The 26,928-nt window shown below is 58.5% G+C and overlaps 1 protein-coding gene and 1 long non-coding RNA gene across 8 annotated transcripts; one reads left to right on the top strand and one right to left on the bottom strand.

Moving 5' to 3' along the window:
- Positions 1-87: 87 nt before the first annotated feature.
- INAVA (innate immunity activator) lies at positions 88-22,748 on the bottom strand. Of its 6 annotated transcripts, none has more exons than XM_073217183.1 (10): positions 22,727-22,748; positions 12,921-13,069; positions 12,127-12,251; positions 11,596-11,712; positions 10,813-11,032; positions 7,045-7,098; positions 5,973-6,183; positions 5,580-5,753; positions 3,089-3,716; positions 88-1,867 (listed from the first exon to the last, which is right to left on the bottom strand). In XM_073217183.1, the coding sequence occupies exons 2-10, from the start codon at positions 12,973-12,975 to the stop codon at positions 1,775-1,777; spliced, it is 1,677 nt and encodes a 558-aa protein (XP_073073284.1). In that variant the 5' UTR covers positions 12,976-13,069; positions 22,727-22,748; the 3' UTR covers positions 88-1,774. The 6 variants fall into 6 exon arrangements, with proteins under 6 accessions (XP_073073284.1, XP_073073285.1, XP_073073280.1 ...); XM_073217184.1 differs by lacking the exon at positions 22,727-22,748 and adding an exon at positions 18,947-19,284; XM_073217179.1 differs by lacking the exon at positions 22,727-22,748 and adding an exon at positions 18,742-18,902.
- Positions 19,263-26,530, top strand: LOC118969832 (uncharacterized). Of its 2 annotated transcripts, XR_012122977.1 has the most exons (3): positions 19,263-19,400; positions 20,065-20,291; positions 26,120-26,530. It is a non-coding gene; the product is annotated as an uncharacterized lncRNA (long non-coding RNA). The 2 variants fall into 2 exon arrangements; XR_005057672.2 differs by lacking the exon at positions 26,120-26,530 and having other exon boundaries at positions 20,065-20,417.
- The last annotated feature ends 398 nt before the right edge of the window (positions 26,531-26,928 follow it).

Consider the following 26,928-nt stretch of genomic DNA (forward strand, 5'->3'; position numbering starts at 1 on the left):
TGCTCCTGGGGACCCGGCCAGCCCGGCTGGAGAGCCCAGCATCCTGGGGGTTGGGCAGAGAATGAGCTGGCATGGACGAATCCTTCATCAGCTTGGCCAACAACAAAGAACAGACTTTATTGAAGTATTTGGCTCTAAAACCCACAGTTCCAGCCCCGGAGCTGAGCATGAGCCACTTCGCAACTGCACCGGGCATCACGGAGGACCAATAAGTTAGCATACGGGACACTCAGGTGTGTGGGTGGAGCACCCTGAGCAGCTCTGGGCTCCCGGGAGGACCCCAGGAGGGGAGACAGGTGGTACACCCTGGGGAAAAGGGCTTGGGACAAACTGGAAGACAACAGCATCCAAAGTAGGGCATTTGGACATAAAAGGGGGGGCACTGACCCCGTCAGTGGGGGGAGGCTCTGGCTGCCCTTCCCGCAGCACCCCTGTGCAGTCCTCTCTGGCTGGTGGGGAGAGCCGGGCCTCTTCTGGGTCAGGTGTCAGAGTTCTTGGAATCTTGAGCTGTATTCGTAGTCTCTGTCCAAGCCCAGGGCACTCGGACAGGAAAGGGCTCTGCATGGACAGACCAGGACCCTTCCCAGCCTCAACTCAGCTGCCCTCTCGTTGAAGCAGGACCCCTAACTGGGTGCCTGACCTGGCAGCAGGGGAGGCCCCAGGCCAGGAACCTGGGGTCTCTCAGACGGTCGCAGCACAGATGGCTTCCAGGCAGCTCAGGTCTCAGCAGCGGGGTCAGTTAACACCCTTACGAGTAGTCCCATATTTGTAGATACGGACTTGCCCTCTTTCAAGGAAATCCAGGCTCAGAGCAGAAGCACAGCTGGGTGGGGGGCAGAGGAGCCAGGACCTGCCCATCCCTCCTACAAGCGGTGCCTTCCCCAAAATATTTGTAAGACAGTGGTTTTGAGGACTATGATGAGAAGACTTCACAGAGCGGTGGGATGGCAAGCCCTCTCGATGCCCAGAGAAGGTGGTAAGAGGCAGCTGGTCTCCCCCAACCAGCACCACAGGTCAGCCCCTCCTCATGTCCCGATCTGGTGAGGCCTCACACTCAAGGCCTAGAGGTCTGGGCAGATGCTGGAGTGCCCAGGGCACAGAGCACGGAAAGCACGCGGTGACTGGGGGCCCTACTGGGGGCTGATGGGGTCAGCAAGATAGCTGGTCCAGGAAGATGAGCCTCCATCAGGATATACTGACCTTTAGCCTACCACCTGGTGTGTGCATCACAGAGCACGCTATAAAGGGGGAAGGGGATTCTTCCCCTGTCCAGGCACCACTACGGACCCCGAGAGCCGCGAAATGCAGAGCGGTGGGCATGAGTGTACCATGGCCAGCCTCCAGCTGCAGAGACGGGAGGGCCAGGAGCTGTTCTCCAGGGGAGTCCTCAGACCAGGGCAGGGGGTGTGTGAGGAAGCCCCGCGGGGCCCTGCTTCGTCCATCACCTGCTGCTTGTCTGTCATAAGGAGACAGATGCTGTCAGTCCGACAGGCCAGGCCTCAGGGCCAGTAGACCGGTCTCTGAGGGATGAAGTATTATCATATTACAGGGATCTTAAGGACTAACCACAAATAGAAATCCTCAGGCCAAGGGCTTCTGAATACAAACTGGTAAAAAAACAAAAGTCTCAACTCCGGATCATCGACCTGCGATGGGGACGAGGCAGCTGAGGGCAGCCAGGCTGGGGGTTCTCGCCCCGCCCCGCCGTGGAACAGTCTTTCCCGACGGCCAGGCAGAGGCCTTTGGGGCACGGGGTTATGACCCCGGGCCTTGGTTACACCTGGCTGATGATCTCTCCGTTCTCAGGTACAAAGACTTGCACAGGGACCCCCTCGGGCGACCTCCGGAGCACACACACGGTGGGCACCTGCCGGGTCAGGAAGGAGAGGCTGTGAGCAAGCCCGGTGGGGGTTCCCAGACAGCAAGCACAGCTACACTCTCCTTGTCCCTTAAGGATGATGACTGGCAGCAGCAAGGCCGACCCTCGGCCTGGGCCTCCCCAGGAGGCTCTTCACCCCAGGGATCACCTTTTATCTATATTTTCCACTTCCGCTTTCTTTGGGGTGTGACAGGCACCCTGACTTCCTCCCCCACCCTCTCCCAGGGCTCATGTCTCATCACCCTCCCTGTCTGGCAGGTCGGGATGGGCTGGGCCTGGGCCAAGAACAGGTCCAAGCTCGCAGGGACAAGCATGTCAGCTGGAGGGTGCGGCCTGGGCCTGGGCCAGGGCACTGCCAGCCCAGGGTGCCAGCTGCAGCCCAGAGACCTGGCGGGCGGGGGAGGGACATGCAGCTGGGCCTGCTGGGAATCGTGGGTCTCAAAGCTGACAGCCTGTTGGTAAGTCAGGAGCACAGCCCCTGCAGAAACGTCTGTACCAGGGAGGGAGCATAAAGACAGGACTCATGCATGCTGTCCCCACTTGCAGAACAAAGAAACTGGGCCACCCTACCTTGTGTCAGAATGCTCTACCCTGTAAGCTGCTCCACACCCGGGTTCCTGGCCTCTGCACTGCACCCTGCCTCCCGGGGACAGTACCACCGACCTCGTGCTTTGACGTATTGCTCTAGTTTTTTTACTTTAAGTTCTTATTGGCCCTACTATATAGTAAGATAGGTACCTTACTATCCCCATTTTACAGGGGGAGTAACAGCCTCAGAGGAGTTAATTAACCTGCCCAATCAGACTGCTCGTGAGTAGCTGGGCTGAGGTGTGAACGGGAAGTCTAACCTAGGGTCTGTGCACTTAACCTCGGTGACAGAGGTGGTGGGCGCACAGGCAATCGCGGGCAGGCAACCACATTTCCAGGCTCTCCCTTCGTCCTGGGCCCTCAAGTCGGGAAATGGGGCGGGTTAATTTGGACACTGGATTTCGGATTACGGCTAGAGACTCATCCGCTTTGTGGATTATCGGCGGAGCCAGGAGGGGCCGCACCGGCTGCCTTGGAGGACAGTGTCCACCGGGTGTGCGGGCCCCCTGCTCCCCAGCTGGCAGGGCAGGCCGCATTCAGCAGCGCCGTCCACGGCGGAGGGGACCCGCCAGGCCTGCAGCCCCCGGCCGCTGGGGCCCTGCTGAGCCTCGGGGGGCCTACCTGCGCGCGGGGAGCCAGGGCGCGGCCGCAGCTCTCCCTCCCGGGCGGCAGGCTCCGCACGCGGAAGGCGCCGTGGCGGTCCAGCGAGTGCGGGCGGGCGCTGCGGAGGCGGGCGCGCTCGTGCCAGGACTTGAGCTCCTCGGAGACGGCGGCCCTGCTGAGCGCGCGGCCGCCCGGGCCGTCCTTCAGGGAGGGCGTCCGTGCCAGGCGGCCGGCGGGGGGCGCCCGCCGGGGCAGCAGCAGCGCCGCGCCCTCGGCCTCCAGGGCGGCGCCCAGCACCGCGGGGCTCAGCCCCCACTCGGGCGCCGCAAAGCCGGCGTGCAGCAGCAGCCGGGGGCCCCGCGCCGTCGCCTCCCTGCAGGCCCCGCGGGGCGCGGGCGGCTCGGGCGGGCGCAGCGGCCGCAGGAAGGAGACGTCGGGGCTGCTGCGGCCCGGCGAGGGGGCGTGGGACACGCTGGACACGTCTGAGCCGCTGTCTTCCGAGCAGGAGTGGTAGGCGGGCCGTGGCAGCGGCGGCCGCGCGGCCGGGAAACAGGAGTCGGGCACGGTCACCGTGTAGTGGGTGGGGCGGCGGCGGGGGAAGGCGCTGCGACCTCGGCCCTCGGGACCCAGGCGCGAGAGGTCCACCCTGCGGGGAGGGAGACGCGCTGAGTGTGGGAGGCCCAGACGCCGCGGGGAAAGGAGGTGAGCCGAGGGGCTGGGGTCGCGCACCTCTCCTAAGAAACAGGAGGCCTGCGGTCGCCCCGACCATTCAACACATTGCCCCGCACATACGCATCCTCCTGCTCCCATTCACACGTTGGGTTTGTATGAAGTATGCTACATCCATGTCGCTATTTTCAGCCATGTTAGGTACCCTGTGTTCAGAGGCATTACATGCACAGAATTGGCTCGGACAGGCATTGTCCCATATCAAAGCTGCATGCGTCAAGGCAGGACCACCGGGAAGGGAGAAGACCCCCACCTACAAGCCAAGGAGCGAGGCCTCGGGAGAAACCAGCCCTGCCCACAACTGGATCTTGGACTTCCAGCTGCCAGACTGTGAGGCAATCATTTCTGTCATTTAAGCCACCCAGTCTGTGGCATTTTGTGAAGCAGCCCTGTCAGCTAACACACGGTGGCTGCATGCAGGTTGGCCCTCCACAGGGGTGCCAGCACAGGGCCAGCAGGGCTGAAATCCAGCCCCCACTCTGTTAATCATGGGGTGGGGCCTGCCCAGAAGCAGCACCTTTCACTGATATGCACAAAGGTGCTGTTTGTAAAATGGCCCTGGCAATATGAAAAATATAAAATTGAGAGTGGTTGTCCCGAGCTGCACCCAGTCCAGAGCTGCCTGCCGGACAGGCACATTCAAACTGACACATTAAACTGACAGGAGAACCCAGGGGTGCCTTGATGGTGCCCAGGGCTTTTGTGTGGTGTAGCTAACCGCCTGTCCTAACTTGGTCCCTTAAAGTATTACCAAGTAGCAGGGACTTGGAAAGTAACATATAATTCTCATTATTTGCAGATTCTGTATGTGCAAAATGTACCACAGCTAAAACTTGTTTCTAACTTCAAAATCAGTACTCACAGACTTCTGTGGTTATGTGCAGACATGTGCAGAATGGTGAGAATTCTTAGTTGCCAGGAGGCATGTGCCCAGCTGAGACTGAAAGAGGCCAGGCTCTGTCTTCCTGTTCCAGGTCTTATTATAAGCAAGCATCCTTTCCAGTCTATTTAATGTTGCACTTTTCATATTGTTGTGCTTTCTGTTTGTGACCGCACTGCTTAGAAGGGCCCCAAAGCATAGGGCTGTAGGGTGGCCTGGAGTCCTAAGCACCAAAGGCTGTGAGAGTGCCTTATGGAGAAAATAGTATTAGATGAGCTTCACTGGGGCATGAGTTGTATGAGAGCTACTGGCCATGAGTTCAAGGTTGAGGAAACAGTGATATATATTAAATAAGGTGTCTTTAAACCAAAACTCAGTAAGGCTGTGCTTTGATCAGCTGACAAAAATGTTGGGATCAGAAGCTCTCAGGAGCCTAGCCCTGTATTTCTTCTAGGAGCGATGGCTCAGTATTCTCTAATTCAGTGTTTGTGGTGACCTTACTGGACAGAAAACTACCGCAAATCATGAGAATCACTGCACATCTTTTGAAAAAGTGACCTGTCCATTGTCAGTGATCAGCAGTGAAAGTATCACAATCACAGAAGCGTCTATAAAGATACACACTCTCTCGCCGTGAGATACGGCAAGCAAGGAAATTTGAACCAGGTTGTGCAAAGGTGAAGCTGGAGTCTCTGGAAGAAAACAACGTGCTTCCCAAATGACCTGCCTCTGGCTTGGTTGGTCGTGGTGCGGCCTCTAATAAGATTACCCCAAGGAGGGATCCTGAGAAGCCCTGGCACTAGACATGTGTCACTACTGGTGTCCCACCTATGCCCTAAAAGCCACTACTCTCCTCTCCATGGCGGGTTCCCCTCCCCCTGCATCCCTGGGGCCTCTTACCTCAGAGACTGCGACTGCCCCCTCCTCCCCTGCATCTCAGGGGTGGCTGGGGCACTGGTGCGGCCCTGCCACTGGCCAGGAACACCGCGGATGGGAACCACGTGGTAGGAGGCAGGCTCCAGCAGCCACAGGCTGGAGGCACTGGGCCCCTCCTGTGGTGTGGTGGCCGGGCTGCTGCAGAAGGATCAGAGACTAGTGAGTGGCAGGAATGCCTCCATTCAGGGGCTCAGGTGGGGCAGAGGAGGGGGGCGCAGCGGAAAGGGGCCCCCACCTCCCACCATCACAGAGCTCAGGAGAGGGGCAGTCTTCCAGGCCTTGCCATGCCTATGCCCATGCCCCCCACCCCCAGCGCAGCTCCCACCTGCTCCCGGCCCTCCTCCTCCCCACCCTGACCTGGACTCGCTATTGGGTTCAGAAGACTTCCTGGGCTTCTCGTAGGGCTGGTCCAGGCTGGTCTCCTTCCAGGGGCTGTTCTGGATGGGGGCCCGCTCCAGGCCCCCCGCCTCAGGTCCTGCTGGCTGCAGCCCCTCAAGGCTCTGGGGCGGGAGAGGCCGAGGAGGCGGAGCTGGGCCCTCTGGGGGAGGCTTTGCTGCCTGGGACTCCTCTGCAGGGGTAAAGAAACCCGGCTGAGGGCGGCGGCCAGGGAGCGGGTCCCACAGAAACCCATGGCCTATGCCTGCCTGTGGCTGCTGGTCCGGCTACTCCAGACCGTGGCTCCAGTCCCAGATGCTCAAAAATATTTTCTTTTCCTTTGGGACTTAGGTCTTCCCTCACAGCTCTATATTTTATACCTGTCTCCTTCAAGGACCCTCCCCCACCGCCACCCACCAGACTGACTCCCCTTGGTTCTCATTAATCCACCTTCTAACCAACCTTTGCTCCAGGCGCCATGTCTGCAGCTGACCTGTTTGCCTTCTGTTCTTCATGTGGTGCCCATGTGCACTGTGTCTACTGGCCTGGGGGCTCCCTGGGTGGGACTGTGCCGCCCTCCTGGTCCGCTTGACCCTTACAACCCTTAGTGTTTGAAAACTGGGTTCTCAACCTATGGCTTATCTATGGCCAATCTATGAACCTCCCCCAGTCTGCCGTCTTGTCAAAGGGGAATGACTGTGGCCAGAGGGCTCTTAGGCTCTGACAGGTGCATCCTGGAATCAAGCCCAGGGCTAAGGCAGGGATGCCTGGGGCCCATGCTTTCTGCTGGAATTCACTTTTCCCTTTTCTGTAAAACGAGGGAGCTTCCAGAATGGGAAAGGGTCAGTGTTTCTCCACCGTCAGCTGAGAAGTGCAGGAGGCACGTATATATCAGAATCAGGTAGGAGTGGAGACCCCGCCAGCCTGGCACGCCCACCTTCACTAGCTCACTGAAGGCCCGCTCCCATTTGAACCATCGGTAACCTCCGCCAGAGCCCCAGAGTCTTGCTGTGGGAGCCCAGCCCTGACAACCGTCCCCAAGCCACCCTCTCACCTTCCTCCAGGAGCAGGCCATCCGACAGGGAGCTGTCATCCGAGGCACTGAGCTCTGGGAAGGCCAAAGGGGACAGCAGGAGAGGATGTCACCCTCAGAGCCGGAAGCCAGCAGTGCCAGCAGCCCAGGCCTGCCCCGCCCCTTACTGATGGCATCCCTTATCAGGAAATGCCAACTGCATGCTAAGTACTATCCTGGCTGTGAATTTACTACCTCCAAGTAGAAAAAAATTCATTAGTTAAGAGTAAGGAGACAGGAGACCTGATGTTAGGAATGACAGTTTGAATAGTCTGTTCCAATGCTGGGGGCCTCAGTTTCCCCATCTGTCAAAAAAAGCCAGGGCTTCCTCTGGCAGGGTTTCCTGGCAGTGGAAGGACGGGCAAAGAGTCATGGTGGAAAGGCCTTGGGAGGAAAAGAACTCTGATAATTTCTATAGTCTTCTGATACCCCAAGTGCAGCTGCACCCAAAGGATTCCAAATCGGGTTAGTCCGACATTACGTTACCAGCACCAAGAGCAGTGCTGTACGGGGCACTGAGCTGCGGGGTCGTGGGGCCAAAGCAACTGAGGGTCTGGCCGGCTGGATAAGGAAGGTTCCTCAGTGGGTGATACGGGAAGCCACCCACAGGAAGGGGTGTGGCGTTGCTGCCTGGGACAGCACTTTCTCTCACCCAGGAAGCCAGAGGAACTTCTATTCGCATCGTCCTCGGACAAACCGAGACCTTCCGATTTTGAGGATATGCCTAAGTGACCAGGATGGAACTCACAAAGCATTTTCAACTGTCAAAGATGAGGGAAAATTAATATTAGCTGATATTTCTATTGTGCCAGCGCTTTTCTAAGCACTTAACATATGCTAATTCATGTGCTCCTCAGAACAACCCTGTAAGGTGAATACTGTTACCACGTCCATGGACCAGCTGAGGAAACTAAGGCTTCGGGGAGCTGACAACATGGCTTAGGTAGATCTTCTGAGAGGCGGCTGGGTCAGAGTTCACCCCCAGACAGGCTGACCAGAGTCTGGCCTTTCACTACCACCATTTATCAGCTCTCCTATTAGCTGGCATCTAATGCACAGGGCAGGACCCAGAAGCTTCTAAGTAAACAATTCTAGCCATTTTAAAATCCTTTATAACAGGGATTGGCAAACTACAGTCCTGTGGGCCAAATCCGGTTAAGTGTTTTTATAAATAAAGTTTTATTTAAAGTACAGATTTGTTTACATAATGTCTGGCTGCTCTTGTGCTAAAATGGTAGAGTTGGGTCACTGTGACAGAGGCCATATGGCCCACAAAGCCTAAAATATTCACTATCTGAGCCTTTATAAAAGCTTGTCAGCCTTTGCTCTGCAACTTAAATGAAATAAAATTTTACCCAAAGCAGTTATTAAACCTTGAGAGCTTAAATACTGCGCAAGGGGCTGGACCACCTCCCCAGGAGCCGGCCGGCCCGTGTTTGGCTTGGCGCTCTCTAACCTTTACTCTGGGGTTCAATTGAGGAGACACCCTCTCATTCAGTTCTGGCTTCCTGCCTCTGATATTTTACAAAAACCTGGAGAATAAAGTGTTTTCTTTTTCACAAAGGTCAAGTTGAAGCAGCTGCAGGGCTGTTACTCTCATGACCCAATGATGAACTGGAGTTAGTTTATGTTTTGGCTTGAATATATGGCCTGGGAAGAAAACCATCATTCCCCACCTTTCCTAATCTCCATGAAAACAAGCAGATCAGAGTTTAGAGGGCCAAGAAAGTACAACCCAAGGAGGGGCATCTGGAGACCCCCTGCCCTGGCACAGGTAGGGTGTGCACTGGGCACATTAGCCAAATGCAAGCAGATCCTGGGGGCTGCTCACTGCCTCGGCCACAGGGCCCCTGCCAAGCCCCGGCTCCACCTCACCGGGGCCCGGGACACCCCAGATGGAGGGGCAACAACTGGGATCATAGGCACTCTGAGCACCCATCATGGCAGCCACTAGCTGCATGGGGCTATATTAACTAAAATGAAGCAGAACTGAACATTCAGTCCCTTGGTCACACCAGGTACATCTCAAGTGCTCAGCAGCCCCACCTGGCTAGTGGTCACCATACTGGACAGCACAGATATAGGACATCCCCATCACTGCGGAAATTCTACCAGACAGCATTACTAAAGGCAGGCATTGTCAGTCAACAAACGTGTTCTGAGCACCTGTTGCATTAGAGGTGTGTGATGTGGGTATTTCTCATCAGGTTCACTGTTGTAAATTAGTTCAACACCTGACTGCTCCCTGCTACCTGCAGAGTACTAATTACTCTCCCCTGGCATAATTACTTTCCCAAACTGAATAAGCCTCATGTGGAGGCCAAGGGGACAGGGTGGTCCCCACACAAGGCTTATTCAACTTGGGAAAGTAATTTCTTGTTTTATTTTTGGTTCACTTGTTTGCTTTATTTCCCCCTTTTTATTTCAACACACTTTTGGCTACTAATTATTAATCCCTCTCCACTTCCTCCCAGGGAGAGCAGCGCTGGGCAGAGGAGCCAGAGAACAGGCATTACCTGCCTAGAACTGCCCCCTCCTGTGCTCCTGGGAGGAACATTAGAACCCAGGACCCCAGGACCCCAGCAGTCAGGGTCTGAAGGTGGAGAGAGCAGGGTCTTTCTGATTTGGAGAGTGAAAAGCCCCAGCTCTCCCTTCCCCTGGGCTGAGTGCCCTGAGGTTTCAGAAGCTTGCTCAGCCTCCTGCCTGGCCCAAAGGGCTACCCAAAGCCCCAGGCATGTCCTGGCCTGCTGCTCCCCACCCCCAACACGAAGCGTCATCGGTTGCAATGGCAGCAGCAGAGTGACACCCCCGCACCACCCCCGCACGAGCAGACCTGTGGGCAGACGAGGCTGCAGGGCACACAGGGGTGCTGAGCCTGCTTGGACAGGGGCCCAGAGGGAGTGAGCCCTTGGGGACCTTCATGCCCCAGGCGGCAGCTGCCTTTCGCGGGGAGGACAAGTCCAGGGGGCCTTGTCTGAAGTAAAGGAAGGATGGGGAGTTTCCTTCCCAGCAGAGCCCTGGAGACCAGGGTGCTGCCCTGCGGCCAGGCCAGACAGAGCCAGCTGAACGGAGAAGCCCGGCCGTCTGACCCTGGGTCGGGCCCACCATCTCCTGTGTTCACCGGGTCGGCTGTCACATGGAGCCACCTCCCCTCTCCCCCTCTACTCCTGGCTACTGGAGGTGACCGGGAGGTCTCTGGTCATACCCTTTCCGCCCTAAATTAGAGGGGATATGTGAGCACGGGACCCGTGCTGCCATGACTGCCCACCCAAGGGTGGGCCACAGCCACGGGGTTCTATACAGATGTTCAAACAGCCAAGCCAAGGGACAGGGGCAGGGGTCTCCACACCCCGCCCCTAGGCCTTGGAGTCCAGTCCTGCCCCAGGGCCCCGCCCCAGTCCCCACTCCGGCTCTGACAGCCGTGGCCCCGGGGAGCTGGGACCCACGGAAGGCCTGGAGCCGAGTGAGCCAGGGCCGAGGCGCCCTGGGGGCCGGGAGGGAGGACTCAAGCCTGACCTGAAACGCTGGGCTTGGGTCAGGGGAAATAAGAGCGGCCACACCGACGGACTCAGAAGCCCTTGTTGGGAAGTAACCCGGGTTGGACACACTGATGTCAATTTGGCAGACAATTTGGAACATCAAAGCGGAGAGGGGCGCGCAGGCGGCTAACCGGGGGCAAACGGGGTGGCGTGGCGGCGCGCACGGATGCGGGCGGCCGGTGGGCCCGACGGGGATGCGCGGCGGGCTCACCTCGGCCCAGGGGCAGGGCGGCGGGAGGGGGCCCGCTGCTGCGCCGCCGCTCGCCCAGGCAGCGCTGCAGCTCCTGCAGCCGCAGCTCCTCCTGCAGCACCGCTCGCTTCCGCTGGCGCCGGGCCTGCCGGCCGATGTTCTCCTCGCGGCACAGCCTCCGGGCCGCCTCTGCGATCTGCAGCTGCAGGGCCAGCTCGCGCTCCAGGCCGCCCAGGGGGTCCTGCCGCGGGGCGGCGGGGTGAGCGGCGGGCCCCGGCACCGGGAAGCGCCTCGGCCCCAAGCCCGCGGCGGAGGCGGTGCGGGGAGCGCCCCGGGAGCCCGTCGCCGGAGGGCGGCAAGCGGACCCGCCCGCCCGTCCGAGGAGCCCGGCAGGGCGGGAGCCGAGCGGGACACGTCCGCGCCCGAGCCCACAGGGCTGCGCAGGCGAGCCCGGGAAGCGTGCCGCCTTCCGCTCCACGGGGAAGGGACCCGGCGCTCCGGAGGCGGGGGGACAGCCGGGGGCCGGAGTAACCTGTCTGAGCAGGCCGGTGCCTCTCCGGGCCGGCGGCCGAGCAATGCACTGATCTTCTGCCCACTGAGGACAGGCAAGGCCAAGCCCGGCGTCCTCCCTCGAGCTCCCGGGTCCCAGTGGCACGCCTTTCCGGGTGTCCCTTGCCCACGCCAGCCGCCAGCCGAGCCCTCTTCCCGGGCGTGGCGGAGGCCCTGGGCCTTGGCAGCCCTCCCTCCGGGGGCGGGGCCTCGCCCGGCCTCTGGGGAGTGAGGGAGGCTTCCCGCCGCACTCACCTCCGGGTGCAAGGCCCGCTCGTCCAGTCTGTAGGCGGCGCCGACCCTGCGGCGGACCTTGGGGGCCTTCTCCCCTGGCCTGAGGGGGTACTCCTCCGGCAAGGCACCCGTCAGCTCCTGCATGGAGGCGAGGTCAGGCAGGCCCCCGTCCACCGCTCAGCGGCCTGACCCAGGCCCCTGCCCACCCTGTCGGACCACCACCCAGGGGTGCCTCACAGCACCTGTGGCGCACGGGCAGCAGGCCGTCCTCTTTCCCCTCAAACCTCCTGCTCACCTCCTGCAGGCCCCTGTTGACCCTGGTCCCGATCCCCACCCCCAGCAGCTCAGCCCCCCTGCAGCCCCTTACCCTGAACCCACTTCACACCCCAGGTCTAGCTCGCCCTCTCCCTGAGGTCAAACGCTGCACACACAGGGACTCTGAGCACCAAATCCCAGTCTGATTTCCAGAATTCTCCCAGGAGCCAAGTGCCCCTCAGCACCAACACCCCAAAATGTGGCTCCAAGTGAACCCCAAGTCTGCATGGCTCTCACCGCCTCCCTCAGGCAGAGTCTCCGCAGCTCCTCCAGGCAGGCCTCCAGCCGCTCTTCCAGGGCCCTCTGCTGCTTGCGCACAGCATGCGTCAGCTCCTTCACCGGGGACACCGGGCTGTCGGGGCCTGGGGAGCAGCAGGGAGCTCTCTCAGGGGAGCAGAGCCTTCTCGCAGGATCTCGGGGACCACCCCCAGCGGAGCGCGCCCTCACGCTCTCGCACACACGCACACTGCCTCGTGCCTGCCCGGACTGCAGGCCAGCTGCTGTGGCCGGTGTGGGGACCACGAACACCACACCTCCCCGCTGCCACGGAGGCACCAGCGCAGCGCAGTCGGGGACGGGCCCGCGAGTGACTGTGCTGGGCGGAAGGCGGGGACAACTCCTCCTTTCCAAGCACCCCTCTGCCCTCGGCCATCAGCTTCTCCCCACTACGTTCTCCTCCTCCCTGTCATGCGCGCACACGTGCCTTTTCTCTTGTTCTGCATCAGGAAGAGGCCAGACTAGGCCCACAGGCTCCAGCCGGCCAGTGAGACAGGACCTTTACATCACAGATAGGTAGTCACCGGGGCCAAAGGTGACCTAGACTTGCCCCAGATAGGATCAAACCCGCAGGCCAGCACCTTCCAGGAAGGGAAACTCCCGGGCCTCCAGTACCCCCACCCCCAGGCCTGTCCTGGGCCTCCCACCCTGCCCCCACCCTAGCCCTTGGGCACCTCTGCCTGGCCAGCCCTGAGGCTGGGGTCTCAGGGAGTCAGGGCTGGGGGCCCAGGCGGCGGGCTTCCTGAGCCACTCACCAGACTGCAGGATGATGCCGCTGTCAGTGTCGCTGGCCTCATCCTTACTCTCCATGGTGGACTCCCGGGAGGAGGGGGCACAGAGCAGGATGGGGTGGCCCCGTTCCCACCCTGGGCCAGAATGTGTAGGTGGCCTGGAGTTTCCCCAGCTTCCAAGAGAACAATAAAAAAAGTCATGTGTAACAAACAGCCCTTGGTTCCAAACAGCTTCAGAATCAGACGTTTGAGGGCAGAGGGAGTGGAAGCGAGGACCAGGCTGGGGGTGCTGCTCTGGGGCGGCCTCCCTGGGCCCCCACCTCCCTCCCAGACAGAGGTCTCTAGGCCCAAGGGGGATGACAGCAGGGGGGTGCCACAGGGGCCACTGCAATGCAGGAGAAGGACATCAAGGAAAAGGACAGGAAAGAGGAAGACAAGGAGAGGGGAAAAATGGGTGGGAGGGCAGAGCCAGGAGGCAAGGGAAGCAGGAAGGATGGCGGGCCTGCGGCCTGTCCTCAGCCTGAGAGCCCGAGGCAGGAGGCCCATCCCACCACCCAGGGGGCGAGGCTCGGCTCTGGGCCCCAAAGCCCAAAGTATTCACCCAGGTGTTCATCTGAAGGCAGGTGCCAGAGAGCTGTCCCAAGGCCCCAGAACACCTCCTGGGCCACCAACTACACCCAGGAGACCCCTCAGGGGGAGTGGGCCAGATCCCTGCCCCACAGCCAGGACAGGCCAGGGGTGGGGGCCAAGGGGGGGTCACTCTGCTGGGAGTGGGGGGGGACGACACCCTCCTCTGCTTCCCTGGGGCCTGAGAGCACTTGGGTGGCCGGGGTGCAATCCCAGCTGTGTGTCGGCCCCACCAGGCACTAAAACACCACCTGCTGCTTGTCCCCCTCTCCTCTCCAAGCCCACACCCCTGGTCAGGGTCCCAGGGGCCAGGGCCTGGCAGCTGCTGGCTGGAGCAGGGGTGAGGAGGCAGAGCCAGGCAGGCGGTCTGGAAGGACAGACCAGCCACCTCCTCGCTGAGTCAGCCCATTGAGCAACCACCCAAAAGTCCTTCAGAGTTTCTGTCTGGAGCTTATCCTGTCTCCTCGGGTCCCACGGCTGCAGGCGGGAGGAGGGGCTGCCACCTCTCCTCCACCCGCCAGCAGGGGAGAAGAGCGGGCCTGTGAAAGCTGAGCATAAGGTGAGGAGGAGAGAGGGCACTCTGGCAGCCATGTCCCCAGGAGCACCTCTGGAAGGGCACCTTTTACAGACCCACCCCCAACAACACGGCCCACCAGAGGGCCATGGGCGACAGCAGCTCCAGACACCCATGAAAACAACATGGACCGGCACTTTGGAATCTATTCTCCAAGGAAGTCTAGAGAATGGATGGTAGATATTTTAAAAAGTGTACGTGGGGCCTTTGCAAACATGCCTAAAAGAGAGACTGGCCGTGTGTTCCGGGCTCACTTCGGATGAGTTAGCTCCCCAGTCTGTCCCTCCAACCCTGATCAGGACAGGGGCAGGGCAGGACAGAGCAGGCAGCCCACACCTCCTCCCACCGCCCAGCCCTGCCGTGCACCCACCCTGGCAGCCACGGACCCCGCATCCACCCACCTCGGCCAGAGGCAGGGCCCAGTCAGGGCCAGGAAGCAGTGAGGTTTTGCTTCTGATGAGGGAGGAGGTGATGTGGGAGGGGAAGCCATTAATTAGTCACACTTGCTATTTAATCATTAACAACTAAGGGGGTGACTTGGGAAGTTGTGACCACTCAGCCCCTGCTTCTCAGGGACTCCTTGACTTGCCAAGTGGGGGCCACAGGGCCAGAAGGGTGGGGCACACCTTGTCTTCTCCAGCCCTCCCTGCCAGGGCAAGAGGGAGGCACAGGCTTTCAGCGGTCTCCACCGGACGCTGGGTGTGCTCTGGGCGAACGCGCCCCCAAGCAGGGCAAAGAGAACAGGACCTGAAGCCAGTGAGGGCTCTGCTGCTGCCGTGTTCTCGCTGGGCTTCCTCGCAGGCACAGGTCAGGCCTGGCAGAGGAAGGCCCTTCCCAGCTCCCATCTGACCCTGGACCTCTTGGACAAAGTCAGGCTGCGCAGGAACCCCACAGATGTGTAGTGGTCTACCTCGTCCGCCACACCTTGGCCGCCCACCCGGGGGACCCTGCCCCAGAGCCCACAGGCTCTGCTCAGGCCCCACATTCACCCGGGAGGACAGGACGCCTCTCTCAGGTGTTTCAGACAATACTTTGAGATAAAGGCAGTTCAGGGAACAGCCGCCCCCTCTTCCCAGCACAGGAATCCTCCCTGCCCTGCGGACCCTAGCCCCAAGCAGCAAGCAGCAAGCCCCACACAGGCCCTAAGAAGCGGTCCACGCCACTGAATGTCCCCAGAAGAGGGGACAGGAGGAGGAACGGTCCTAGAGGGAATATGGGAAACACCAATGCGCTGTCCCTCAGCCTGAGCCACTGGGGACCCGCCTCCATCACAAAGGGACCCCCAAAGCCAGGCGCTGGGCCTCTCTCCAACCTGCTTTCCCCTTCGCCCGTGGAAACTGAAGCCTGAGAACAATAGAGATGGGCTCCTCACCTAGGCCACCAGGGCCTGCCCCCATTATCTCTGTGCCCCAGACCGGAGGAGAAGGGGTGGGGTGACAGCCACTGTGGGAGGGCTCCCCCCACTCCTGACCTGACCTTTGGCCCCAAAGACCTGCTCCACCCTGTCCTGCCCTCACCTGCTTCTAGGTGTTAGTCCAGGAGTCCGGGAAACAGCCCCTTTCCCAGGTCAGGGGGCTGAGGGGCACCACGTGCTGTCTCCTGGGGTCCCCGGCCTCCAGTGCTCGCTCTGACCTGGCTCCCCAGCCACACGCTGATGGCCGCCCCTGCCTCTGGCCCCGCCTGCCGCCTGCCGTCCCTCCCAGGCTGCCTGCCGCCCAGAGCAGGTTACTTGTTGTGACTTGAGTCAGAGGGGAGGAGCAGGTGAGCAAGTCCTTCCCTGAACTAATCCTGCCGGCACAGGGAGGCAGCTCCTGCCCTGGGCCTCCACACTTCCGGGGGCAGAGAGAGGGAGCAGGGAGAAAAGGGGGCTCCCCACGGAAGACCCCCAGGGCCACAGGGGTCATGGCTTCAAGGGCCCCTCAGTAACGTGCTGAGCTGTAAGTTGCACAAGTGCCTTCCCACCCCTCGGCGTCCCTTCCCAGAAATTGAGGCATGCAGGGCCCCTGGAAGCAGGGTGAAGGTCCACTGTCCCTGGGGATTACCAGCAAGAAATTTACAAACTAACCAGGATAGGTCATTGCTTGTCCCAGAATCTGAAATGGAGACCAAGGCCTGAGCTTAGTCTTCCCCCAAACCAGATTTTTAAAAACTTCAGGCAAGGCAGTGACCCTGGAACTCCATACACGGAGGTCGTAGGGCCCCAAAGAAGGCCGCCATGCTGTTCTCTTTTTATCCCAGTCATTTTCCCCAGGGATCATCACGGTCCGGGTATTGCTTATATCTATCCCTCAACAGGGTCCGTGGAAGCTGACCTGAACCCCAGTCCCGTCCCCTACTCCATGGGAGGGCCCCTGTGACCTCGGGCTCTCAGCCTACTCCCCAAACACACGGGACCAGTGACCAAAATGGAAGTTGTTCCCTACAAAAAGTAAGCCTCCAGGCCTCCCACCCCACTGACCTTCAATAAACCAAAAACTACCTAGAATTCAGCCTCTTTCACTGGAGGGAGCAAGAGCCAGTCCCCCCAGACCGGGGAACACAGAGATACACTGCAGATTAAGGGCTGTCCCCCTTGAGGCTTTACCCCACCACCTCCGGTTCCCTCACTCTCTGATCCTCCTACCACACCCCTTCTCTCTGGGCTCCTGGGCCCCAACATATCTCTGCTTTCCTCCTCCTGCCCCAAACGACCCCCTAACTCCTGACTCCGCAGACAGGGGCGATGGAAGAGGTCTGCTCCTGTCGGGCTCTGTGGAGCGGAGCTGTGCCCCGTCCCCTTCGCCAGCACCCCTCCACACACCCAGCTCACCTTCACATTCCTGCACACACCCTCTCTCCAAACAGTGCGAGCCCCAGAGCTCCTCCAGGCTGACCACCTCCTCCTCTCCCCAGGCTGAGTCTGGGGCCCCAACAGGGGCAGCCCCCCTCCGTGGTGAGGAGCCTGCCCTGGGTCTCCCTAAGAACCAGCAGCTGCTCTTCTCTCCCCAACCCCCATGCGTTTGCCCCATTCTTCCGGGGACAAACAGGACCGCATAACTGGCACCCTTCCTCCACCTTGCCCATCCCCCAGCACCTGGTGGGAGTGATGGAAGTTTCTAGAATCAGCTCATAGCATATTTCTTAATGCATAAAATAAAACTAAGGGAATCACTCAAAGAGCCAATCACACTGAAATACCATTCTAAAAAGAGAAAACATAGTAATATATATGCTTCTTCATTATCCACATTAAACAGGACTTGCAGTGGGTAATCTCACACAGGTTCTATGTGTGACAATACTCCGAGCCAGCGACACCAGCTGCAGTGGGACGGGACACTCCCCACGGGTCCCACGAGTGACCAAGTTGCAGGTACCACCAGTGGCCTCCAACCTTAGGCAATGCCAAATTGCTGCTAAAGGCTGATGTAAAACAAAGATTGTTTTTTCCCATCTAAGGTCCAGTCCCTCTGAATTCTATCCACAGATGCTCTGGTGCCCAGGGACCCAGTGAAAGAGCCCCTCCGGTAATCCCCCACTGAGTTCATGGGAGAGAAGTACAGAGGTGAACTCAGTGCCCTGATCCTCCAGAATTCTCAGAGACTCCTTGCTCCCCCAGAGGGGCACATCGCTCCCCACCCAGCAGAATCTGAGGTTCGGAATGGGCCTGGCCAACAATTCTCCAAAGACGCCCCCAGACCCGTCAATAGCACTGTCTGCCCAGTCATTCCACACAGCCTGCCAAGGGAACCTGGGGCTCCGCACCCCGCTCCCAGCCAGTCTAGGTGGGGGACTGACGGGTGCCCCAGCCCCAAACCCCAGAGCATCACCACCAAGGCCACCAGCTGGGACGGAAGAGGTTTCCATGCAGATTAGTGGAGTACTTGGAATTCCATCTTTGAAAGAGAAAAACTGCATCTCTTTGGGCTTTTCACTTCCTAAGGAAAAGGTCTGAATCAGAAAAATCTTCCATGCCCTGCAGCCATCCACTCTCCAGTATTTTTTAAAGTTCCGTAAGTTTCTCCTGGAGATTGGAAGTTCTTTAAAGCAAGGGCCTCCCCTCCCATCCCCACGTCCCCGCCAGCGCCCCGCAGAGGACAGAGCCTTCCTCAACTTCCGCCAAATGAATGAACGCATCAGTGGTTCGCCGCCGGAGCCAGACGCGGAAAAAGAAGGGACATAGCCCGGGACCCTCCCGGCCACCGAGGGCGGGAGATGGGGCCCTGTTCTTTCTCCCCTCTCCCCGCTTCCCACTGGCGAAGGCGCTCGCCTCCAGCAGCGACGGTGGGGTGCGCTGGGACCGGGGAACCCCACGCCAGCTGGAATGCGCCCTGAAATCAGACCTCCAGGCTTTCCCTAAAAAGCCCCTTTGTCCGGTCCGCCCTGCGCCCCTCCCCCACGCGCCCTCCGCATCCAGGCGGCCCGAGGCTTTGCTCCTTTTGTCTCTGCTTTCTGGCTTCCCGGAGCCTGGGCAGGGGGTCCACGGGCGTGGGGCAGGTCCCGGGAGAAAGGCCGAGGAGTCGGAAAGGCGCTTTTTCGGTAGGAACTCGGAGCTCCTGCCCCCTTGGGAAACTACCCCACTCCCTCCGCCAAGGCCGAAGGCGGCGGGTCCCGGGGCTCGATCGCCGCGGTCCGCCCGCGCCGCGGCCCCGAGCTGCCCCTTACCTGTCCCGCGGAGCTCCGGCGCCGCCCGCCGGCCCCCGCGCCCCCCGCGCCTGCCCCGCGGCGCCGGGACCTGTCCGCCCGGGCCGCCCCCTCCCTGCCCGGCCCGCCCCCCGGCCTTCCCTCCCGGGAGGCATTTCATTTAACTTCGGCATTTGCAGCATCCCAAATGTTAAAGATCCCCAGACATCTGTCCCCTGGGGCATACCAAGGCCCAGAGGAAAGAGGGGACAGACGCCAGAAGCGGTCCGGGGTCCCGAGCCCAGGGCCGGCGCGGGTCCGCGGGTTGGGGCGCCGGGGCGCCCGCAGCGCGGCCGTCCCGCGGGGACGCCAGCCGGAGCGGCGAGGCTGTGCCCGCCCCCCGCTCCCCGGCGCCCGCGTGGCGAGACCCCCCCGCGCGGCCGGTGCCGCAGCCCAGGCGGGAGGCGGCTCCCCGCAGGCCGAGGGCCGCCTCTCGTCCGCGCGCTCCGGCCCGGCCGGGGCAGTTTGCACTCCCGGAGACCCCGGTGGGGGGCCGAACGCGGAGGCGGAGGGCGCGGCGCCCCCCCAGGGCTGCGCCGGCGGCCGGCCGCGGAGCTCCCGCGCGGGGCGAGCCAGCGTCGCCTCCCCGGCAGCCCGGGCGGCGGAACTCGGGCGGGGAAGGGCGAGGGAGCCCGCGCCAGGTGAGCGCCCCCTACCGCCCCCTACCGCCCGTCCTTGCGTCCGCGCTCTGGCCCTGGCCCGGCCGCACTCGCCCCCCGAGCTCGCCCCCGGCCCCCACTAGCGCCCAGCACGCGGATCAGAGTTCGAGTTCCTTCCCGGGGGGGGGGGAGGCTTCCCCGAGCGAGACAGGTCATCACCCAGCCAGAGTATCCGTGAAGTGAGGTCCCTGGGGCCGGGAGAGCGGAGACCGACCCGAAGCCGGGCGCGAGGAGGCAGGGCCAGGGGGACTGGGGAGGCACAACCCCGCTGCAGGGACAGGATGTGCACAAGCATAACGGCAAAGAGCGCAGCGGCTTCTAGGAGCCGTGGGGAGCTGGGACATGAGGGAAGAGAGCGGGAGACGGGAGAGCGACGAGGCCAGTGTCAAGCAGGGCCCCTGAGAGGCATGGTGGCTCTGGGCAGTTGTCCAGGTTGTGCACTATAGCAAAAGGGAGGGTACACCTGCGCTCCACCCGCCCAGCTGTATGCCCTGGGCAGCGTGGCACCTGCCTAGAGACTGTGGCTTTTAAAATTTGTACAAAGGGACTATATGAGCTAAGCTGACTGAAGCACTGTGCAGGCTAACTAGGTAAGGACTTAAGATTTTTATCCTGAAATTGAGGAGACACCACTTGTATCGGTCAGGCTCCACCAGAGAAACAGAACAGGAGGAGAGAATGGAAAGAGAAGAGAATTCAAGGAATCGGTTCATGCTACTGGAAGGCTGACAAACCGCAGAGCTGCAGGCCGGGCCGGCAGGCGGGAGACCCAGGGACCGGCGGCACTTTGAGTCCAAAGGCAGCCTGCCTGCAGCATCCCCTCTTCATCAGAGGAGGTCTGCCGTTTTCCTATTAAAGCCGTCAACTGACTGGGTGAGGCCCACCACAAAATGGAAAGTAACCTGCTCTACTCAGAGACTGCTATCATTTATATGTTAATCTCATTTAAAATATTCCTTCACAGAAACATCTAGAATAACATTTGACCAAATAGCTGGGTACGATGGGCCTAGCTAAACTGACCCATAAAATTAACCATCACACAGTACTGGAAACTATCAGTCACGAGGTGGGCAAACTCACGTGTAAGATCACTTTGGTGTGGGGAGTTTGGAACCAGAAACCCCTGGGGAGTCCATAATCCAGGCAAGGAGGGATGGGGCCTAAACTCACCGTGTGGCGCCGGGGAAGGGTCGGGGGACAGTGAGTCAAAGGCCTGGCTCTGTGACTGACCAAAGATGAGGCAGGGAGGGAGGCGGAGGAGGTGGGGGCTCCTGCGTTTCTAGCTTCAGAGTTCAGTGTGGGGTGTATTCACCTTCGGATGCTAATGGTCCTGTCCAGTGAGCGGTCTGGCTAGGGGCTCAAAGCACAAGGCAGGCTGGAGAAGGTGCTTGGTAGCCAGCACAGAGTGGCAGCTCCAGACCGGATGAGACGGCCGGGGAAGGTGTGTAAGATGGGAAAAGGGCCAAGGGAAAAGGGCTCTGGGATCATTTGTTGAAATACTGATTTGTATCCCTTTCCCCATGGTTGCACCCCTCCTGTTGCTCTGGGTCGGAAGAAGCTTCCGGAAGGCCTCAGCTCTGCACCTACAATGCCAGGGGTTCTAAGGAGCAAGGGCAGGAGTGTGGCTTTGTGGGCCAGGTGAACAGTGAGGTGGCCTGGGAACAGGAAGGAATTAGAGCGAGTCCAGAGCCGAAGGAGCCCAGAGTGCCGCAGCCTGCCGTGCCCTCGGGAGCAGGGTGGGAGTTGGGGCGCTGGGCCCGGGGGTTCTGGCCTGGACAGGTTCTTGCACTGCATATGCCCGGGCAGAAGGAGCCCCAGAAAACAAGAGGCCCAGGGGGCTAGAGCGACCAGGATGCCAGCCCTGAGGCAGGGGCTCAGGATTCTGCATGCGGAAATGGCATTTTTTGCCATTCCAGCAGGGCCCAGGACAAAATCAAATTGATTCGAAAGAAAGTGGTGTACACCTTGCAAACCTCAGTTTGTAGCTTGAAGTTTGCAGCAATACTATAATCTTCATTTGAAGACAAGTAAACTGAGACTGGGAGAAGCTAAACAGTTGGGTTAAAACCAAACAGGAAGTGACTAGTGTGTGATTGGAAGGTAGATCTTCTGATTCCATAGTTCTAAACCTGTGGTTGAAAAACTTCAAATACAGAAAGGATCAGACACATAAAGTGAGGGAGAGAGGAGTGTCAGGCGTAAGAATTCTGGTGTTCCAACATGGTGGTGTCTGTTGCGGCCGGCACCTGGCCTTGGTGTGTGTGGCCGAGGAGGGAGAGAGCCCCAAAGAGTAGGATGCAAAGAATGGCAGATGCAAAGCCTGCAGCCTCGGTTTCAAGGAGACCATCACTGCAACTGTTGTCACAAGAAAAAAAAACTTCTATTTTAAAAATAAAAGCTGGAAATCCCAGTTTTTATGTGGAACCTTCCAATTTGCACACTTTTGACTACTTAATTAAAAAAGCAAAGGGGTCAAGTATAATGTGTCTACCTTCCCCGGGCTGCTACTCCAGGCCCTCTGAGCGCAGATCCTGAACAGGTTTGGGCAGGGCTTCCCCAGAGCCGGGAAGGTGTCCTGGGAGCAGAAAGCGGCCACTCCCCGGGGACTGACTGGCCCAGGCTATGGAGGGACAGGAAGAGGGTGCAAATTGAAAGAGCCTACCAAACCCGCGCTCAGGTTTCTCCTGGGGCCTGCCCTAGACCTCTACCTGCTGGCAGCTGGGGCTGTCCCGGTCCTGTGCTGACGCAAGCACCCTCGGGCCCTCAGGCCCAGCGGAGGATGAGGCTCGCCTTGCCTCCCTGCCAGTCTCTTGCCCCTTGCTCCGGGCCTGCCGAGAAGAGTGAGATCATTCTTAGTGGCCCAGACGTGCCCTGTCGGTGCCCTCTGCAAGAAGCTCTTTAGAAACCCCAGAATGACTCGGAGCCGAGGCCCTGCTTCCTCTCTTGACTGCATCCTGCAGCTCGGAGCCGGGGAAGGGGCAGGACGGGCAGGGCCTGTGGGCCTCCAGCTGCCAGAAGCTGCTGGACTGGGCCAGGCTGGACGGCAAACAGGTGAGCAGCTATGCAGATGCACACAACCACCGGAGGGGGTCAAGGGGTGAGAGTCCCCCGCTGGCGCCAGGACTCTGAGCCTGAGAGCCGCCTGCAGTGCGGCGGCAGACCCCTCGCAGGGGCCCAGACTCCGCAGTTGCCTGAGACGGACGGCACCCGCTTTCCCAAGACACCCCAGCATTCTCAGACCAGCAGCACTTGGCTGGTTTCTAAGTGGCCCGGGGCCTCTCCAGAGTTCAAGGTCCCGCACTTACCCTCCTCGCCTTCGCTCCTTTCTCCGCTTTCATTTTTCCTTCGCCTGCTCCCGTGCCTCCTGCCCCTTTCCCTCCAGCCCTCCACCCTGGCGGCCCGCGTTCCCCGGCACGACCGCCAGGGGGCGGCAGTTGCCAGTGGGTGGCTCGTGGGTCTGCGCCTGCAGTCGGCCGTGCGCCCTAGAGAAAAAAACCCTGGGGGTGAAAGTGATACCGGATGGGGTGCCAGCTCACCTCTCGCCCGGGACGCTTCTTAGCCGCAGCCGGGGGCCCCTTCCTCGCTGCCGCCCCGAGCCCCTGCCTGTCGCCCAGCCCCTCGGGGATCAGGGATCCCCACGCGCTAAGTCGGACCAGGCTTCTCTGGCCATTCCGTCTGGGGTTTCGGGAGACCCACAGAGACTTTGGAACGTTAAGAAAAGTGAATGATGTTAAAAGTTACAGTTACAAAGATAGTAAGCTAAATACAGACGCAGGCATTGTTATGGGGCTTTGAGACATGGCAGCGGCCAGCGTGCGGGGGAGACCCCTGGACCCCGAGGGCGGCAGGCCCGAAGCTCCCCGCCCCTTCCCGGCTCCCACAGGGAAAGCCGGCACCTGCCTGAAGCCGGGTGGCGCCGTGAAGAGCTTGGGGGTGCAGGCGCCCTCTCATGCAGGGCTACCCCGGGGGCCTGTCCCTCATTTCACCTGGCTGCTGGACAGGGAGTAGTACCTCAGGCCGTAACTACGGAGAGAGGTAAAGAATATATATTTTGGAGTCAGTCTCAGTTTCTTCGTCCGTAAACTGGGGATGAAGTCATGAGGATAAATGCTCTTGAGCATTGTGCTTTGCACACAGTAAGCCTCCAATAAAAGGGTAGTGATTTTTTAAAGGTGTTTTTTCTACATTCCTACTCTTAAAAGAAAAAACAAGGTTTCTTCAAAGCCAACTCTCAGAAAAATAAAATAAAATTTCTGCATGATAATTACACTTCAGTGGTCCGAACTTGTTTACTGGTGAACAGGTTTCACTTCCTGTGGTTTCTCCGCAGGAGGCTTCTAAGGGCCCGTCTCCTCCCCGTGGAGGTCTGGGCCGGAGCCTGGGCATGGGGAACTAGAAACCCGCTAGTGCCAAACACCTCTGGCTTCTCTTTATTCAAAGTGATGAGAAAGGAGTGTGTCTTGAAGGGAAGATGGCTTAATTGAGGTCAGATGCAGCTTAAATCAATTGAAATGGTCCATAAACCCCGCTCTGTGTGACCCCTTCACACCTGTCTCCTCCAGGCACTAGTCCGACCCCTTCCCACACCTGCTCCTCAAGACTGATTTAGGTCAGAGCATTTTCATTTGTCCGTAAACAGATGCACTGAAGTGTGCTGGGTGCTTCAAAAGCTGGGTGGGTGAGGGCAGGGTGGAGGCTCGCGGGAGGGGTCTGTGCCATAGAGCAGCTGAAAGGCACCGTGAGGGTTTGGGGCAGATAAGGGTCTTGAAGCAAAGGTTGGCTGGGTGCTCATGATGGGTCGAAGCGCCCGAGGCCAAAATCAGTGAGGAGAAGCCATGGATTTGTTCAGGAACTCCAAAGCTGCTGAGTTGCAGCAGAAGTAGAAAATTGGACTCCAGAGTTTGTACTGAGCTGTACCTGGGGCTGCCCATCTACACAGCAGCCAGGGGCACGCCAGCCTCATTCCTCATAGGAAGCCAGTGCTGGGAGCTGTGTGCCAGTCCCAGTTTTAAGCAGTATTACCATGTCCTAAGTGGAAGACATTAAAGCCCATTTTATGACATACCAAAAAAAAAAAAAAATGGCTAGGTGCCCCCTGTCTTAGATGCTGGAAAGTGGGTAACTTCTGTATCCTCGCCCACTGTCAAGAGCTGGGATTCCAGCAGGAACAGTTGAGAAATCGCAAAGCAATAACACATCCAAATGGTAGCAGCCGTTGCCATCTGGGAAGGGGCCGGGCTTGGGCCTGGGGGGTGGAGAGGGTCAGAGCTTCACCGTCTCCATGTGAACCTCTGCTGTGAAAGTGTTCCCCTTGCTTATGTGCAATGTCTGTGATTAAAATGAATATTTTGCAACTTATTATTATGAAAACTTTCCAACATAAATAAAAGCAGAAACTAGTAAACTCCCATTTATACATTGCCTCAACTTAGTAATTATTAACATTTCCCTGTTTCTTTTATTTTTTCTTTAGTGAAACATGTCAAAGAAAATCCCAGGGATGGTGACATATCACTTCTAAATGTTTCAGAATGCATCTGTGAAAAAAATGGGGCATTTTTCTTACATAATCATGTGGCTGTTAGCACAATAGCTCCTAACGTCACCCAATGCCAAATCATCCTCGAAGTTCTCCTGTGGTCCTAACACCGTCTTTTAAAATGGGTCTGCTTGTGTCTGGATCCACGGTCTCCGTGTGACAAGGTCTCCACGTCACACTTGGCTCTTTCAATTTTGTGCAGGTCCCCTTCCACAGGCCGTGATTTATTTTTTTTCTTATTGTGTCAGTGACTTGTTAACATCGGGCCAGTTTTCTTACAAAGCATACTCATCCTATTTTATCTGCTCACGTTGTCATTTAACTTGCTCCTAACCCTTGTAATCCTGGCGCCTGGAAGGTAGCGGTGTAGACTTGCATGGATTCCAGTGTACCATTGGGGGCACCATCTCACAGGTGGCGCTGGGGCCGGCGCCCTCCTCCCCTGGAAGCACACAGCCTCTGGTCAGTCCCTCCTGGTGATCTTAGTAGGCACAGGGGGTGGCAGCCCTTCATGGTCAGAGCATCCCCCTCACTGCTGGGCAAGAGCCTGTAGGGTGACATGGTGGCACCTCCCCACCAGCTCTCGCCTCGTGGACGCAGCAGGCACCAAGGATGGTCTATGATTTTATTAGAGGTTGCAAAGGTGAATTTCAATTTAGAATGATTTTTTCTCTTAAGAAGCAGTAACTTCATATGATGAGAGCAATTGCCTTATTGATCTATCTTCCAAATTCAGATTGTGATCTAAGAAAACCCTCAAGAGACATCCATTGTGGATTTACAATATTTAGAAATAACTTCCCCATTCCTACAGCATGCAGGGAGCCCGCGGCAGGCTCTAACCTGTGAGAAGGTACAGAGCACGTGTGTGCGAATTCCTTGCTGCAGGGCCACTGAGAAACAGGCTCCTGAATGTCAAAAAGCATTTATTAAGCGGATCGGCCAATAAGTTTTACTCGCAGACCTGACGTAGTTGCTTTTCTTTTCCGTGATGTCCCGTTGATGGGCTTGTTCGCAGAAACGGACAGCAGGGTGGAGCCGTTGCCTTTGTGTGTGTGGGTATTGTCCAGCCTTGATTGTTTAATTTGTAATTGATGGATATTGCTTTTAGTCTCTTGACGGGTGCATTTTATAAAATATTTAAACTATCTTTTCAAAGCAATCAACGAGGCGAGTCTCTGGAGAACCGGCGGGGCCCACAGTCATGGGGCTGTGGGATCCCTGGGCTGACAGGACCTCAGGAGTGGCCTGCCTACCCCGCCCAGGGCTGGGGTCTCCTGGGCAGCAGCCTGGCTGGCACCGAGCACAGCACCTCGGCAGGGCTCTGCTGCGGTTTCGCTCTTGGTCCCACTCACTCCAGGGAACACCGGGCTCTGCCGGACATTCCCAGCCGGAGACAAAACGTCCTGCTCACAGGCTCTCGCTGAAGAGGCGCTGCCAGTCCCCCAGTTTCCTGGAAGTCGATGATGTACAAAAGCAACTTACTCGCAGTACAGAATTCTTGGTATGATTTTTAGTTTCAAGAAAAAGGAAAGATGAAAAGGAAAATAATATTTTACCCCAAATTAAAGATCCACATTGCCTTTATTTTCTTCTTTTGTGCCAGTAAGCCTACATTTTCCATCTTTTTTGTGTGGGATGGAGACTCAGATTTTCGGTGGTTATTCTGTGGGGCAACTGGGAGTCGTTTTTATTTCCATAGCCCCGTGGCCTCACACACAAATGGGCACATAGAAAATGCAAAATAAAAATGCATTGAACCAATGAATTTAAGAAGAGAAATCCAAACCCATGGAAGAAGTCAGTTCCGCTTAACAAGTAGTGTTTTCTGTTTATTTTACTCCCAATAATTATAGCAAATGTGTACCGCTTAACATGTGTCACAGAGTCCTAAGCACTTCACAGATTTACACATTGAACTCTTTCACATGCCCTTTGAGACACAAAGTATTATTTCCATTTTCCAGA

The sequence above is a fragment of the Manis javanica genome, chromosome 11 (assembly GCF_040802235.1).
Source record: "Manis javanica isolate MJ-LG chromosome 11, MJ_LKY, whole genome shotgun sequence".
In the NCBI taxonomy this organism is placed as follows: domain Eukaryota; kingdom Metazoa; phylum Chordata; class Mammalia; order Pholidota; family Manidae; genus Manis; species Manis javanica.